Below are 18323 nucleotides of genomic sequence, written 5' to 3' on the forward strand. Positions count from 1 at the left end.
TTGTTGTGATTCTTTCTAAGAAAAATATATGTACAAATGTTTCCTGAATAGAGCATATCTTATATTTTGAATGGAATAAAAAAAACTTTTATTTTTTAAAAAGAAAGGGAAACACAGAATCTGAAGTTTTTAAGCTAACTTCCCTCTAATAGGAAATGTTCCTTTTTTGTGGTTTCTTTGGTCTCCTCTCACTATACAGTTTATGTGGATGGGGGTTTGAGGATGAGAACTAGGAGGTTAGTCAATAAAAGTTTTATGCAAAAAAGGAAAAGACGATGAATAGAGTTCCTTTTGGAATTCGTGTACAAAAGTGTTCTATTTTAGAAGTATATGTTAGGTTTTCATTTTCTCTTTTTTTAATTCTTTTTTTGTTGTTGTTGTTGTTGTACTAGAGCAAAATCCCAAACAGTATACTGAAGGAAAAAAAGTCATCTTATATCCATGTTGAATGTTAGGGATGTGGGGGTGGAAGAGAGGAGGCCAGTGGTCCAGGCAGGTATTCCAGAACCCCTAGCTGAATTTTCAAGGCCCAGCAGGAAGGTTCAGAAATGCAGATATGGCAATTAGGAAGTGTCTGCTGAACTGGGACAAATAATAGCATCATTAATCACAAAAGTGAAGCTCTGATGGGTAAGGGTATAGAGGAGGGAGGTTTTAGATTGGTTGGTGGACTTGAAAGAGACTTTGCCTCTGAATTCCTCCAGGTTGGATGTGGGAAGAAGAGTGAACTGTGTATCTACCCCGACTCTGTGCTGGGCCGTTCTGCCTGCTGTGAGCTGTGCACCAGGCCCCAGCCCCAGCCTGCTGGTTGTTTTTATGGTAATGAATATTTGCTTTGCAGTAGGTTTCGACTGAGCGACTGAACTGAACTGAGGTTTCTCAGAAAGTAAAACAAGAGATGAAATTAAGAGGAAAGTGGGGGAAATCACAATTTTGGTATTAAGGTAATTTGGCTAATAGATCCACATCAAGAGAAATCATCATTTTGGTTTTATGACTTTCCTGAGTGCTGCACTTACTGAGGTGCGTGAAAGCCAGGAATCCGGCCTCAGTTTACAATCTTTGACTCGAGCTGTTTACATGGTACTGAGGCAGAAAGCGAAATGAAAGACTAAGAGAGCCGCAACTACGGAAAATGCTGCCTTACGTTTCAAATACTCCAGGCACTCAGAGGCTGCTTTTGTGAAAAGGACCAAATGGAGCAGGAGATAGTGCCCCTCCCACATGTGTGAAAGCCAAACACCTGAACATTATGAGAAAAATTCAGTACAAAAGGATCTGATTGCATTTATCCTTATTATTAAACTCTTGCACAATGGACATTTGATGAAGACTATACGTTGGAAAATTTTTAATATTTAAATGACATGAAAATGACTACTTATGTTATTAAAACAATGAATAGCAGAATACATACTCTCTTCCATAATATTTTGGTCTGTTTTCCACCTATATTAAAAAAGAAGAAAAGTATTAATAATGCATTTGAATTCAAATCAGATAGATAAAACTACTATTCAAATAAACAGAGCTAGAGTCCTGGAAATAATTTTATTACAGTTTTTATTCCCCAAATCAGAGATCTAAGACATTCTGGAGTTAACCAACACACACAACTTTCTTGAGTAAAAATGGCCTAGAATTGCCATACTTCTCTAATCATTAGGCTCATTCCCGCCCAAACTCAAACATCCAATAAAAAAATTTTCAAAGGAAATAAAATGAGGCTTATTTTAATATTAAGGAATTGATAACAGTATTTTATGAGGCTTCATCCTTGAAGGTCAGAATAAGTACTTCTAGTATGAATAAAACATAAATATTTATTTCAATCTTTCTCTAATTGTTTCATTATATGGTTGTAATAAAAATGGGGTGTACACCAGGATTAAAAATAAGCTTAATTTGGTTTCTTTACAGATAAAACCTACATCCTAACATTATTTTTTCAACAAATGGCTAATGGGCTAAAATTCATTTGACATCAGAGGTATAAAGTTTGGAGGATAAGATTTATGAGTTGACTGAAAAGCATAAACATTCCAGAAAATATTTTTAAATCATATCTTGAGCCTTGGGGTAATCACACAGGATTTCCACCACATATATGTGATAATCTACTTTCGTACGAACTTTGTTTTCTCATGTTAAAGGTGTTGGAGTTGGTGAGAAATTAACATGAATTCCCACGTTCAGCTTTTATTCTTCTAGTCTGATTTCACGGACACTGAGGATATGTAGAGCTACAAGAAGTTATAGATTTTCATTGATGTTTATAAACAGCAAGTTCATGTTTATTTGCTAAAGTAGAATATGAGCTGGGTGGCTATTTCATTTATAGTCATTTCTGTGTATAGTCAAATGGGTAGTTTTCTCAGCAGGGCAGAGTGGTGGTATCTGAAGGCAGTTTCCTAGCTTACCTCTACCCTCCAAATGATGCAGGGGACCTGATGAGAAGAGCTGACTCATTTGAAAAGACCCTGATGCTGGGAAAGATGGAAGGCGGGAGGAGGAGACGACAGAGGATGAGATGGTTGGATGGCATCACCGACTCAATGGATATGGGTTTGAGTGAACTCCGGGAGTTGGTGATGGACAGGGAGGCCTGGCATGCTGCAGTCCACGGGGTTACAAAGAGTTGGAAACAACTGAGTGACTGAACTGAACTGAAGTGGGCAGTAGGGAATTATGCACTAGAGGAAAAGTTTCAAAAGGGGGAGCCAGGGGACCATCTTGACAAGCCTGCCTCGGACAAGCCTAGCTGGCATAAAACTAATCATCTGCTGCTGCTGCTGCTAAGTTGCTTCAGTTGTGTCCGACTCTGTGCGACCCCATAGATGGAAGCCCACCAGGCTCCCCCGTCCCTGGGATTCTCCAGGCAAGAACACTGAAGTGGGTTGCCATTTCCTTCTCCAATGCATGAAAGTGAAAAGTGAAAGTGAAGGCGCTCAGTCCTGTCTGACTCTTCGCGACCCCATGGACTGTGGCCTACCGGGCTCCTCCGTCCATGGGATTTTCCAGGCAAGAGTACTGGAGTGGGGTGCCATTGCCTTCTCCAAACTAATCATCTAGACACTTCTAAATATGTGTTCACTCTTCTGGGAATTTTACACTCGAAAAGCACTGAACCAAGAGAGGGCATTCATCACTCTTAATCTTCAAGGTTTGAAGCCTGCTAGGTGTCATTTACTTGGAGAAGGAAATGGCAACCCACTCCAGTGTTCTTGCTTGGAGAATCCCAGGGACGGGAGAGCCTGGTGGGCTTCCATCTATGGGGTCACACAGAGTCGGACATGACTGAAGTGACTTAGCAGCAGCAGCAGGTGTCATTTACAAAGGATGATCTAAATAATGGCATTAATTGAAGCACAAAGTATGTAAAAAGGCACCTTGTTATCTAATGTGTACCATGACTCTACATACTAGGAAGCTGTTGAATGTGAGTTGCACATTTTGTCATTTACATCATTCTGTTAGCTTTCTCAGTTCTTTCCTACTCTTAGGACACACGTTTACAAAACTAGGTATAGCTCCCAACTTCATTCCCTTCCTCCATCCTCTTATCTTTCCAAAAGGGAAGAGTAATTAACCTAACTTCCCAGATGGACAGCATGGCAGGTAAAGCTTACTACTAACTCCTGGCATGCAGGTAAGTTAAGTTAATTGCCTCTTAAATTGCTTTCAGTTCATCTATCACTCATAAAAATACACAGCACACTTACGCTCAGAGCTCTGTGCTCAGTCTGGTCACTGTTCATGAAGAGATGGCCTCAGAGATATGAGAGGAAAGATATAAGGAGCTCAGGGGTGTTCTGTACTTGCAGGAGAAGGAAACTTTTGAAAAATCTAACATAGGCCCCCAAATAGGGAAGTCAATATCTAGGGTGCCCTGAGAAATACCAGATAAGATCCTGCCTGAAGGACCCTTTGATCGGCCCCCAAATAGGGAAGTCAATATCTAGGGTGCCCTGAGAAATACCAGATAAGATCCTGCCTGAAGGACCCTTTGATCCAATTGAAGAACAAATCTGCATATGAAAACTGCAAGAATAAACAAGAGCACTGAATCGTGTGGGAGAGACTCCACGTGGAATACCGTCATGGAATAGGCACCCAATATCGCACAACATGTGTACTAAAATACTATTCTTCATTTGTCTGAAATTCAAATTTATCTAGACATCCTGTCTGAAATTCAAATTTATCTAGACATCCTGTTTTCATTTCTTTTTTTTTTTTCCTTCTAAATCTGGCAAAGCCACACATGGGGGGAGAGGAAAGGTGGAAGTAAGAGAGAGTGAAGACAGGATGTAGACAGACATCCAATCACGGCTGCCGCTGTCCCAGCTGTTTTGATAGATATCTGATTCAATCTCTCTTCCTGGTGTTGTCTCTGTAGCTCGAAAAGAAAATATAGCTGTCCTCGTTAGTCTTAAAGAGAGAAATATTGACTGGGATATAAAGCTATAACAATCACCTCTTCCTTTTCCTAAACTTTTTGCTCACAGGAATCTAAACATAGACTTTCTCTCCACCTCTCACTGAGCTTTTGAGCAGTCAAGAGCTAAATTTAAGTTAAATGATGCCAGAAAAATCATAGAATATCCACATTTTTTTTTTAAGATGGGTCATTTTGGATCCTCAGTTCAGTTCAGTTTAGTTCAGTCGCTCAGTCGTGTCCGACTCTTTGCGACCCCATGAATCACAGCACGCCAGGCCTCCCTGTCCATCACCAAATCCCGGAGTTCACTCAAACTCATGTCCATCAAGTCGGTGATGCCATCCAGCCATCTCATTCTCTGTCATCCCCTTCTCCTCCCGCCCCCAATCCTTCTCAGTATCAGACTCTTTTCCAGTGAGTCAACTCGACGCATGAGGTGGCCAAAGTACTGCAGTTTCAGCTTTAGCATCAGTCCTTCCAATGAACACCCAGGATTGATCTCCTTTAGAATGGACTGGTTGGATCTCCTTGCAGTCCAAGGGACTCTCAAGAGTCTTCTCCAACACCACAGTTCAAAAGCATCAATTCTTCGGCGATCAGCTTTCTTCACAGTCCAACTCTCACACCCATACATGACCATGGGAAAAACCATAGCCTGAACTAGACAGACCTTTGTTGGCAAAGTAATGTCTCTGCTTCTTAATATACTATCTAGGTTGGTCATAACTTTCCTTCCAAGGAGTAAGCATCTTTTAATTTCCTGGCTGCAATCAGCATCCGCAGTGATTTTGGAGCCCAAAAAAATAAAGTCTGACACTATTTCCACTGTTACCCCATCTATTTCCCATGAAGTGATGGGACCAGATGCCATGATCTTTGTTTTCTGAATGTTGAGTTTCAAGCCAACCTTTTCACTCTCCTCTTTCACTTTCATCAAGAGGCTTTTTAGTTCCTCTTCACTTTCTGCCATAAGGGTGGTGTCATCTGCATATCTGAGGTTATTGATATTTCTCCCAGCAATCTTGATTCCAGCTCGTGCTTCTTCCAGCCCAGCGTTCCTCATGATGTACTCTGCATATAAGTTAAATAAGCAGACCCTGACAAAGCACAGTCAGCTGACATCAGGGCTCTGAGGGACAAGGGATCTGACTAAAGTAACGTCTACCTTGTGACCGAGTACTGCCTTCAAGGAGCCTGACTTTGTCCCAGGCACTGCTTCATATTAAACATTGATGGGATCATGATGTACCTGTGAAACACAGATTTGTTTTATTAAAGAAGCCATAGCATTGAATTTCAATTTCCAGGTGTATGAGATTCTCTTCAGTGAATGAGGCAGAGGACAACTGATAAATAATAAGTAAAGCAGCTCTGAAGTTCCTCTGTTTTCATTGAGAATTACGTAGTTAAAATTAGGCAACTTGAGAAAAATGGAGGGCTAATTTAGGTAGTCACATGGATTCAGGAAGAGACAAAAACACAACATATCCCAACAAGAAGGGAAGTCGCCTGCCAGGACCACAGCTAAAGCTGGACAGTCTATCACTTTGGTGAAGCTGGTCACTGAGAGTGTGACTGGCTCTTGGGTTTTAGTGATCAGTTTCAGAAATGAAAGAAGTACAACCTTTTAAGGAAAAAAGTAATAATTTGTGGACATTTTGCTCCATCTTCCAATGCTGGATCCTTTCATGATTTACCTGGTTCTGAAAGGAGCACCACTCCTTGCAAAAGGAGGATACTAAGCCAACCAGCGAGCAAACACACACCTGAAATGGGTACTTCCCAAGACACAAGTGAATTCGGTTACGTGGTGTGACTGTGCAAAATGGTGGCTAATTTTTTTTAATAAATATAACTGAACATCATATTCTAAATAAGGACCATCTACAGGAGACTCCCTTTCATGGAGCACAGCCTTATCCTGACAAGAGTGCTTGTGTAACTCAAGAAACTATGAACCATGCCTTACAGGGCCACCCAAGACAGATAGGTCATAATGAAGAGTTTTGACAAAACATGGTCCACTAGGGGAAGAAATGGCAAAACCGTCCAGTATTCTTGCCATGAGAACCCCATGAATAGTATGAAAGGGCAAAAAGATATGACACTGGAAGATGAGCCGCCCCAGGTTGGAAGGTGTCCAATATGCTACTGGCGAATCAGTTCAATTCAGTTCAGTCGCTCAGTCATGTCTGACTCTTTGTGACCCCATGAATCACAGCATGCCAGGCCTCCCTGTCCATCACCAACTCCCGGAGTTCACTCAAACTCATGTCCATTGAGTCGGTGATGCCATCCAGCCATCTCACTCTCTGTCGTCCCCTTCTCCTCCAGCCCCCAATCTTTCCCAGCATCAGAGTCTTTTCCAGTGAGTCAACTCTTCGCATGAGGCGGCCAAAGTAGAGGGTAATTACAAATAGCTCCAGAAAGAATGAAGAGGCTGGACCAATGCAGAAAGTTGTGAATATGTCTGGTGGTGAAAGTAAAGTCTGAAGCTGTTAAGAACAACATTGCATAGGAACTTGGAATGTTAGGTCCATGAATTAAGGTAAATTGGACGTAGTCAAGCAGGAGATGGCAAAATTGAATATAGACATCTTCAGTTTAGTTCAGTTCAGTCGCTCAGTCATGACCAACTCTTTGCGACCCCATGAATCACAGCACGCTAGGCCTCCCTGTCCACCACCAACTCCCGGAGTTCACTCAAACTCATGTCCATTGAGTCGGTGATGCCATCCAGCCATCTCATTCTCTGTCATCCCCTTCTCCTCCTGCCCCCAATCCCTCCCAGCATCAGAGTCTTTTCCAGTGAGTCAACTCTTCGCATGAGGTGGCCAAAGTATTGGAGTTTCAGCTTTAGCATCAATCCTTCCAATGAACACCCAGGATTGATCTCCTTTAGAGTGGACTGGTTGGATCTCCTTGCAGTCCAAGGGACTCTCAAGAGTCTTCTCCAGCACCACAGTTCAAAAGCATCGATTCTTCAGCGATCAGCTCTCATCTTAGGAATCAGTGAACTAAAATCAATGTGAAGTGAAAGTTGCTCAGTCGTGTCCAACTCTTTGTGACCCCATGGAATTCTCCAAGCCAGAATACTGGAGTGGATAGTCTTTCCCTTCTCCAGGGGTCTCTTCCCAACCCAGGGATCAAACCCAGGTCTCCTGCATTGCAGGCGGATTCTTTACCAGCTGAGCCACAAGGGAAGCCCAAGAATACTAGAATGGGTAGCCTATCCCTTCTTTAGCAGATCTTCCCAACCCAGGAATCGAACTGGGGTCTCCTGCATTGCAGGCAGATTCTTTACCAACTGAGCAATCAGGGAAGTCCAAAATCCATGCAAACGAGCAAATTTAATTCAGGTGACCATTATATCTACTACTGTGGGCAAGAATCCCTTAGAAGAAATGGAGTAGTGGTCACAGTCAACAAAACACTCTGAAATGCAGTACTTGAGTGCAATCTGTAAAATGACAGAATGATCTTGGTTCATTTCCAAGGTAAATCATTCAACATCACAGTAATCCAAGTCTAAGCCCCAACCACTGATGCTGAAGAAGCTGAACTTGACTGGTTCTATGAAGACCTACAACCTCTTCTAGAACTCACACCAAAAAAGAAATCATTTTCATCATAGGGGACTGGAACACAAAAGTAGGCAGTTAAGAGATACTTGGAGTAACAGGCAAGTTTGGCCTTAGAGTACAAAATGAAGCAAGGCAAAGGCCAACAGAGTTTTGCAAGAGAATGCACTGGTCACAGCAAACACCCTGTTCCAACAATGCAAGAGACAACTCTACATATGGACATCACCAGATAGTCAATACCGAAATCAGATTGATTATGTTCTTTGCAGCCAAAGATGGAGAAGCTATACAATCAGTAAAAAACAAACAAACAAAAAAAAACATGGAGCTGACTATGGCTCAGATCATGAGCTCCTTATTGCAAAATTCAGGCTTAAATTGAAGAAAGTATGGAGAGCCACTAGGCCATTCTGGTATGACCTAAATCAAATCCCTTATGATTATATGGTGGAAGTGACAAACAGATTCAAGGGATTATATCTGGTAGACAGAGTGTCTGAAGAACTATGGATGAAGTTTGTAACACTGTGCAGGGAGCAGCAAATATCCCAAAGGGGAAAAAAAATTGCAAGAAGTCAAAGTGTTCATCTGAGGAGGCTTTTCAAATAGCTGTGAAAGAAAAGAAGCAAAAGGCAAGGGAGAAAGGGAATGATATACCCAACTGAAGGCAGAGTTCAGAGAGATAAGTTTCAGAGAGATAAGGCCTTCTTTTTAAAAATTTATTTATTTTAATTGGAAGATAATTACTTTACAATATTGTGATGATTTTACCATACATCAACATGAATTGGCCATAGGCATACATTTGTCTGCTCCATCCTGTAACCCCCTCCCACTCCCACTTCCCTCCCTTTCTTAAATGAACAATGCAAAGACATAGAGGAAAACAACAGAATGGGAAAGACCAGAGATCTCTTCAAGTAAATTGGATATATCAAGGGAACATTTCTGGCAAGGATGAGTGAGAAAAAGGACAGAATGGTAAGGACCTAACAGAAGCAGAAGATATTAAGATGAGGTGGCAAGAATGCACAGAAGAACTATACAAAAAAGGTCTTAATGACCTGGATAACCATGATGGTGTGGTCACTTACCTACAGCCAGATATCCTGGAGTGTGAAGTCAGTTGGGGCTTAGGAAGTATTACTATGAACAAAGCTAAGGGAGGTTACAGAATTCCAGCTGAGCTATTTCAAATCCTAAATTATTTCATAATTTCATGATGCTGTTAAAGTGCTGCACTTGATCTGTCAGCAAATTTGGAAAACTCAGCAGTGGTTACAAGACTGGGAAAGGTCAGTTTTTATTCCCGTCTCAGAGGGCAATGCGAAAGAGTGTTCAGACTACTGTACGATTATGTTCAGTTCACGTGCTAGCAAGGTTATGCTCAAAAATCCTTCAAGCTAGGTTTCAGCAGCATATGAACTGAGAACTTCCAGATGTACAATCTGGGTTCAGAAAAGGCAGAGCAACCAGAAATCAAATTGCAACATTTGTTAGATCATGGAGAAAATAAAGGAGTTCCAAAAAAGCATATATTTTTACTTCATTACCTACATTAAAGCCTTTGACTCTGTGGATCACAGCAAACTTAAAAATTCTTAAAGAGACAGGAGAACCAGACCACCTTCCCTGTCTCCTGAGAAGCCTGTATAATGCAGATCAAGAAGCAACAGTTAGAACTGGACATGGACCAACAGACTGGTTCACAACTGGAAAGGACTACGATAGGCTGTATACTGTCACCCTGCTTAGTCAACTTCCATGCAGAGTACATTATGTGAAATACCACTCTTGATGAATCATAAGCTGGAGTCAAGATTGCTGGGAGAAATATCAACAGCATCAGATATGTATGCTACCACTCTAATGGCAGAAAGTGAAGAGGAGCTAAAGAGCATCTTGATGAGGGTGAAAGAGGAGATGTAAAAGCTAGCTTAAAGCTCAACATTCAAAAAGCTAAGATCATGGCATCCGGTCCCACCTTCGTGGCAAATAGAAGCGGGAAAAGTAGAAGCAGTGACGGATTTTCTTTTCTTGAGCTCCAAAATCACTATGGCCGGTGACTGCAGCTATGAAATTAAAAGACACTTGCTCCTTGGAAGGAAAGCTATGACAAACCTAGACAGTGTATTAAAAAGCAGAGACATCACCTTGCTGACAAAAATCTGTCTAGTCAAAGCTATGGTTTTTCCAGTAGTCATCTACAGATATGAGAAGTAGGACCATAAAGACGGCTGAATGCCAAAGAATCAATGCTTTGGGTGCCAAAGAATTGGCACTGGAGAAGACTCTTGAGAGTCCCTTGAACAGCAAGGAGATCAAACCAGTCAATCCTAAAGGAAATCAGTCCTGGATATTCATTGGAAGGACTGATGCTGAAGCTGAAGCTCCAATACTTTGGCTACCTGATGTAAAGAGCCAACTCACTGGAAAAGACCTGATGCTGGGAAGATTGAGGGCAGAAGAAGAAGGGGATGCAGAAGATGAGATGGTTGCATAGCATCACCGACTCAATGGACATGAATTTGAGCAAACTCCAGGTGACAGTGGAGGAGGGAGGAGCCTGGTGTGCTGCAGTCCACGGGTCATAAAGAGCTGGACGTGACGTACCGACTAAACAACAACAAATGGCTAACAGTCCCCCAGGAGGGCAGTATTTGCCACTGACATCACCGTTGATCAGAACACATTTGGAATTCCTTTTCTGGAACTGGCCTTAAGAACTGTTACCCTTTCTTGTGAATATCCTAACAGCTTCATCTCTCAAATTGTGGTCCGGTCATTCAAAACAGGATGCATGTTAAAGATCGCAGATTCCTGATCCCTTTCTAAGAAGAACTGAATCAGAAATACTGAAGGTGGAGCTTTGATGTGCTATTTAATGAAGTCCCCCTGGATGATATTTAAGCATATACTGAAGTTTCTGAATCACTGGTAAATAGAAACATACATTTGTTTTTTGAGAATGGATTTGAGAGTAGATGTTATTATAACAAACAGGCAAAAGTTATTCAGAGCTAAATTTAGTAAATAGGGTGAGTGATCCAAATAGGAAATCCATTTGAGACAAAAATGAAGCATGGTTTTCTGGTAGTAAGATGTTCACTATGACTTGTTCTAAAGGTACTTTAGAAAAGCATTCCCAGGACACTCTGAGCAAGGAGAAGCTGGGGAAATAAAATACAGCTTCCCAAGATGACTGATTGGAAAGGGACAACACTCATGTAATATATGGTGAAAGTCACTCAGTCGTGTCCAACTCGTTGTGACCCCATGGATAATCCATGGAATTCACCAGGCCAGAATACTGGAGTGGGTAGCCTTTCCCTTCTCCAGGGGATCTTCCCAACCCAAGGATCAAACCCAGGTCTCCCGCATTGCAGGCGGATACTTTACCAGCTGAGCCACCAGGAAAGCCCGTAATGTATGGTAGAATAAACTATTTCATGACTTTATATCATATCTCATACATAATTAGTGCCACTACTGTGACTATTGAAGATGGTTTTAGTCCCGTCCAGCCCTGTCCACAGGATCCATGTAGTATGTTCCTGTACATGTGAAGCCAATGCAAGTGTCTTAGCTTCCCACCTCATGGCCTCATCAGCCCATAACCATCACAGGCTCCAATCAAAGCAAATCATTTACAGTTCTATAAATGCACCCCTAACACATCCATCATTTTTTGGTATGTTCTTACTTTAAGATCCTGAACTTCATTTTAATAAAATAAAGGTGTTTCACAAGATGGTCAAAAGGGCAGGCTCTAGATTCAGACTGCCTGGCTTTAAGGCCATATCAGTGTGTCTATAAGTAGGTTACTAACTTCTCTGTACCTCAGTTTCCTCATCTTTAAAACGGAGATGGTAACAAAAGTATCTGCTTCATTAAGTTGTTTTAATAATTACATGAGTAAATACATGCAACATGCTTGCAACAGTGCCTGGAGTACATAGATATACAATGGATATTAGCTATTATTGGTATCCAGAAAGAGCCTCCTGTGTACCAAAGAAAGGGGCAGGCCCATTATTTTCCATGCTCTTAAAGCTCCTTTTACCGAGCCCTGCTGAAAAACTTGACATCCCACCATATTTTAAATCTTAACTTGCTTGTTTCTTCTCTAACTATTCTGTGAGTTTTTTTAAGCAGCCATTTTTGTCTTCATCATCATTGTATTCCTAGAATTTCACCCGATGTCTGGCACAGAATGAATGCAGGCACCTCTTGTTATCTGAACCTAATCCATTTCTAAAAATGTGTTGGTCACTAGAGTTTCAAATAACAAGAGTCTATATCCCACTGTTTTAAATGGAAAAAATAATGATTCATTTGTAAAACATCCAAAAATATCAATGTCCCAGACATTACTAAAATGCTTTAAAATAATTATATAATAATTTAAGAATTTCTGCATAATATGAAATATTTAAACACTAATTATAAAATTGTTTAACACTTCATGACAAAATGACTAGGTATGTTTGTGTGCAGTCCACGGTTGAATTGAACAGGAATTTTACTATCCTTCTACACTGAGCATGTTCTATTGTAAACAATGAGACACTGCTGCAGATTTGAAAGATACTATCTAAATTAGACCTGAGTTCGTAGTGCCCCAAGGTACCTGGCCTAAACAAACACTGAGGAACTAAACCTTCAGGGGAGAAGTAGGGAGAGTTATGAATATAATGTTCAGTATGTTTAAACAAGGGGGCTTCCCCCGTGGCTCAGTGGTAAAAAAATCTGCCTAGAGATGCCTCAGGAGACATGGGTTCAATTCTTGGGTAGGGAAAATTCCCTGGAGGAACACAGGGCAACCGACTCCAGTATTCTTACCTGGAGAACCCTCATGGACAGAGAAGCCTGGTGGGCTACAGTCCATAGGGTTGCCAGGGGTTGGACACGACTGAAGCGACTTAACATGCATGTTTAAACAGGAGACCAATCAGGAGGGCTCTGAGGTCTGAAGGAGACCTTCTTCCATCATCTAGCTTCCCTGCTGCTCAAAGTGTGACCTGCGGAGCAGCAGCATTGGCATTACCTTGGAGCCCATGAGAAATGCACAATGTGCATTTTGAAGGGGAGTCAGTACACGTGAAGTTTAAGAAGCTGTCCCACATAGGAGAACTTGTGATAGGCTTTTAACTGGGAGACTGATTTTGGCCAAAAGCTTTTGTAAGTCATTATAGCAAATATTCGGAGAGTGATTGTTCTGAGAGCAAAGGGTGCCTGTACTCATTAAATGTTTGCAGAATGAGACAGAGATTATGAACGCAGAGCCCTGCTGTCAATTCAATTGCTATGTGACCCCGAGTGGGTTATTATACTTCTTTGCATCTCATTTCTCTTGATTTTCAATAAAACTAGAGTTATAAAAGTATACTATTTTAGTAAGGCTATTCCAAAGATTAGATGAGATAATGCATGTGAAAAACAATGAGACTTGGAACACTGCGGTAACAGGCTAACGCTCACTGAGCGGCTACTCTTTGCCAGGACTGTTTGGAGTTCAGACACGACTGAATGACTGAACAACAACTCTTTGCCAGGAGCTGTCCTTAGGGTTTCATGTATTTTCTCACTTAAGCCTCCAAACAACCCTGTGAGAGAAGTGAGCACACTCATTTTTCAGAGTCCCTAATTCCAATCCCAAAGAAAGGCAATGCCAAAGAATGCTCAAACCACTGCACAACTGCACTCATCTCACACGCTAGTAAAGTCATGCTCAAAATTCTCCAAGCCAGGCTTCAGCAATATGTGAACCGTGAACTTCCAGATGTGCAAGCAGGTTTTAGAAAAGGCAGAGGAACCAGAGATCAAATTGCCAACATATGCTGGATCATCAAAAAAGCAAGAGTTCCAGAAAAACATCTATTTCTGCTTCATTGACTATGCCAAAGCCTTTGACTGTGTGGATCACAATAAACTGTGGAACTTTCTGAAAGAGATGGGAATACCAGACCACCTGACCTGCCTCTTGAGAAACCTGTATGCAGGTCAGGAAGCAACAGTTAGAACTGTACGTGGAACAACAGACTGGTTCCAAATAGGAAAAGGAGTACGTCAAGGTTGTATATTGTCACCCTGCTTATTTAACTTATATGCAGAGTACATCATGAGGAACGCTGGGCTGGAAGAAGCACAAGCTGGAGTCAAGATTGCTGGGAGAAATATCAATAACCTCAGATATGCAGATGACACCACCCTTATGGCAGAAAGTGAAGAGGAACTAAAAAGCCTCTTGATGAAAGTGAAAGAGGAGAGTGAAAAGGTTGGCTTGAAGCTCAGCATTCAGAAAATGAAGATCATGGCATCTGGTCCCATCACTTCATGGGAAATAGATGGGGAAACAGTGGAAACAGTGTCAGACTTCATTTTTTGCAGCTCCAAAATCACTGCAGATGCTGATTGCAGCCAGGAAATTAAAAGACGCTTACTCCTTGGAAGGAAAGTTATGACCAACCTAGATAGCATACTAAAAAGCAGAGACATTACTTTGCCAACAAAGGTCTGTCTAGTCAAGGCTATGGTTTTTCCCATGGTCATGTATGGATGTGAGAGTTGGACTGTGAAGAAAGCTAATCGCCGAAGAATTGATGCTTTTGAACTGTGGTGCTGGAGAAGACTCTTGAGAGTCCCTTGGACTGCAAGGAGATCCAACCAGTCCATTCTAAAGGAGATCAATCCTGGGTGTTCATTGGAAGGATTGATGCTAAAGCTGAAATGCCAATACTTTGGCCACCTCATGCATCGAGTTGACTCACTGGAAAAGAGTCTGATGCTAGGAAGGATTGGGGGTGGGAGGAGACGGGGACGACAGAGAATGAGATGGCTGGATGGCATCACCGACTCGATGGACATGAGTTTGAGTGAACTCCGGGAGTTGGTGATGGACAGGGAGGCCTGGCATGCTGTGATTCATGGGGTTGCAAAGAGTCGGACACGACTGAGCATCTGAACTGAACTGAACTGAACTGAAACAACTAGCTTGAGGTCACAGATCTAGTAAGTGACTTAGGACTCAGCACACACACCTTTAACCACTGTACTTCCCATCTTCTCCAGAGCAGATGACAATCAATGTGGATGCCTTCACTGGCTAGCAAAGTTCTACAGTCTAGCTTCAGACTAAATTACCTGAGTTGTCCTTCATTTTTCTTTTGTCAGAACTGAGCACCTTAAAATTCCTTTGGAATGAACTGAATTCTGTCAATGAGTTAACAAATGAGAGCTTGGAATAAATTTGCCTAGATGTAGTGACATTTTGGGTCTCTCAAAGATTTCCATGGGATTTGGAATTAGATGTATTCCAAACTACTTGCTTTGTTTTCCAATTCATTCTTCTAATTTTAAGCAAGAATCTTCAGCATTTTGCAAAGCTTGAAAGAACAGTAGGGTGACAGCTGCATAGTGAGAGACAGGAAGCATAATCCTTAAATGAGTTGGCTTTATAGTCAGATTATCATTGCCTAGATAAACACAAGTTCTTTCATATTTAACACAAAGGCATTTAAAGAATATTGTGAGCCCTCTGTAAACAAGGTTTCCAATTATTGAAAAAAAAACAACAACAAAGCTTTTATAATCCCCCAGCAGCTGGTATGTGTTAAGTTTTTGCTTAATAGAAATAATTTAAAAACCCAATTTAGCAACCTCCTACACAGGGACGCTAGACTGTTAGATTCTCTGAGATACAGATCGAGCGTGGGAGAAAGGTTTTTGATGGGGGATACTGGGGCAATTTCTTGAGGAAAAAATAAATTTGGGTAATTTCCTTCTAATTAGAAATCAAAGATCTCTATGAAAGGGAGAGAAATAAAATGCAGGTATTGAAATTTTACATTCTTTGTGAGAAGATGCTCAACATCACTAACTACTAGAGAAATACAAATCAAAACTGCATTGAGGTATCACCTCATACCAGTCAGAATGGCTGTCATCAAAAAAATCTATAAATAATAAATGCTGAAGAGGGTGTGGAGGAAAGGGAACTCCTTTACACAGGTGGTAGAGTGTTAACTTATACAGCCACTATGCAAAACAGTATGGAGGTTCCTTAAAAAAGTAAAAATAGAACTACCATATGACCCAGCAATCCTACTCCTAGGTATATACCCACAGAAAACCATAATTACAAAAGGTACTTGTACTCCAACATTCATTGCAGCACTATTTACAATAGCCAGGATATGGAAACAACCTAAATGTCCATCAACAGATGAATGGATAAAGATGTGGTACATATGTACAATGGAACATTACTCAGCCATGAAAAGGAACAAAATTGTGCCAATTGCAGAGACATGGATGGACCTAGAGACTGTCATACAAAGTGAAGTAAGTCAGAAAGAGAAAAATAAATATCATATATTAACGCATGTATGTAGAAGCTAGAAAAATGGTACAAATGAACCTGTTTTCAGAGCAGAAATAGAGACACAGATGGAGAAAACAAATGTATGGACATCAAAGGGGAAAAGAGGGACTGCAATGAATTGGGAGATTGGGATTGACATACATATATTGTGAATATATATATATGACTATGTATAAAATAGATAACTAATGAGAACCTACTGTATAACACAGGGAACTCTACTCAATGCTCTGAGGGGACAAAGAGGGAATATATGTACATGTACAGCTGATCCACTTTGCTATACAGCAGAAACTAACACATTGTAAAGCAACTAAATTTCAATAAAAATTAACTAATTAAAAAAAGAAATTTACATTCTGTGGTCAGATCACATAGTATAGAATGAAAACTGAGTAAACTTGAAATCTCCCTTTCTTTTCTTTAGTTTTCCTCATGGAATTACTTTAAACTCTCCAGTATTTTTATGGGGCACTAATGAGGTGCTTTTCCAGTGAGTCAACTCTTCGCATGAGGTGGCCAAAGTATTGGAGTTTCAGCTTTAGCTGGTAGGGATTGGGGGCAGGAGGAGAAGGGGACGACAGAGCATGAGATGGCTGGATGGCGTCACCAACTCGATGGACATGAGTCTGAGTGAACTCCGGGAGTTGGTGATGGACAGGGAGGCCTGGCGTGCTGTGATTCATGGGGTCACAAAGAATTGGACACGACTGGGTGATTGAACTGAACTGAATGAGGTGCTTTAATTCCTGTCTTGATTAAAGTGTATTATAAAAAAATCTACCAGCCAGTCTTTCTGTAATAAACCTCCTTAAAAGATTACCAATGGTTTTGCTAAGTTATGTAAGTAACCACAAGTCAGGCTCCTTAGAAACTTGCTATAAACATTCTGCTAACTCGTAGATTCACACAATACCAGGTTGGATGCTCAGGACTGAAGTAATTCCCATTCATTTGGTTTGTTTTCTGTCTTCTTTTCTTTTTTTCCCTATGTTTTCCCAGGGATTATGATTTTAAAATATGTGTGCATGTGTTCAGTTGCTCAGTTGTGTTCGACTCTTTGAGACCCCCATGGACTGTAGCCTGCCAGGCTCCTCTGCCCATGGGATTTCCCAGGCAAGAATACTGGAGTGAGTTGCCATTCCCTTTTCCAGGGGATCTTCCTGACTCAGAGATTGAACCCACGTCTCCTGCATTGACAGATTCTTTACCACTGAGCTACTTTTTAAAATACGGATGTTAAGAGTTGGACCATAAAGAAGGCTGAGTGCTGAAGAATTGATGCTTTTGAACTGTGGTGCTGGAGAACATTCTTGAAAGTCCCTTGGACTACAAGGAAATCAAACCAGGCAATCCTAAAGGACATCAACCCTGAATATTCATTGGAAGGACTAATGCTGAAGCTGAAACTCCAATACTTTGACCACCTGATGCAAAGAGCCAACTCACTGGAAAAGACCTTGATGCTGGGAAAGATTAAGGACAAGAGGAGAAGTGGGTGACACAGGATGAGATGGTTGGATGGCATCATGACTCAATGGACATGAGTTTGAGCAAGCTCTGGGAGATTGTAAAGGACAGGGAAGCCTGGCGTGCTGTCGTTCATGTGGTCACAAAGAGTCAGGCACAACAGAGTGACTGAACAACAAGAATATCCATCATGAAATGCATGCATATGAACTAATATTTAAATCCTTTACTCTGTGGGTCTCCACACCTCGCAGCATGTTGCTCTGAAACTTTGCCCTGACTCCTGGGTTGGAAACAAAACTTCCCCTCCTTCCTCCTTCCCAACCCCAAAGTCATTAAGTCTTGTTCATTGGATGTAGTTTTTTAACTGTTCTCGAAATGCTCCTGCTTTCTCCCCATGTTCACTGTACTATCTATCCACCTGTACTGCTGAAATTGTCTTTCT

The 18323-nt window shown here is 41.3% G+C and overlaps 1 protein-coding gene across 1 annotated transcript in view; it reads right to left on the minus strand.

The window, feature by feature from the left end:
* CHN2 (chimerin 2) overlaps positions 1-18323 on the minus strand; it is a 333380-nt gene that overhangs the window by 127495 nt on the left and 187562 nt on the right. Inside the window, exon 4 of the mRNA XM_055420952.2 lies at positions 1418-1449. Coding sequence (XP_055276927.1) covers positions 1418-1449 — 32 coding nt within the window. The remainder of the gene's footprint in view (positions 1-1417; positions 1450-18323) is intronic.

The sequence above is a fragment of the Moschus berezovskii genome, chromosome 3, assembly GCF_049115385.1.
Source record: "Moschus berezovskii isolate FMDL1 chromosome 3, NW_MosBer_1.0, whole genome shotgun sequence".
Classification (NCBI taxonomy): Eukaryota; Metazoa; Chordata; class Mammalia; order Artiodactyla; family Moschidae; genus Moschus; species Moschus berezovskii.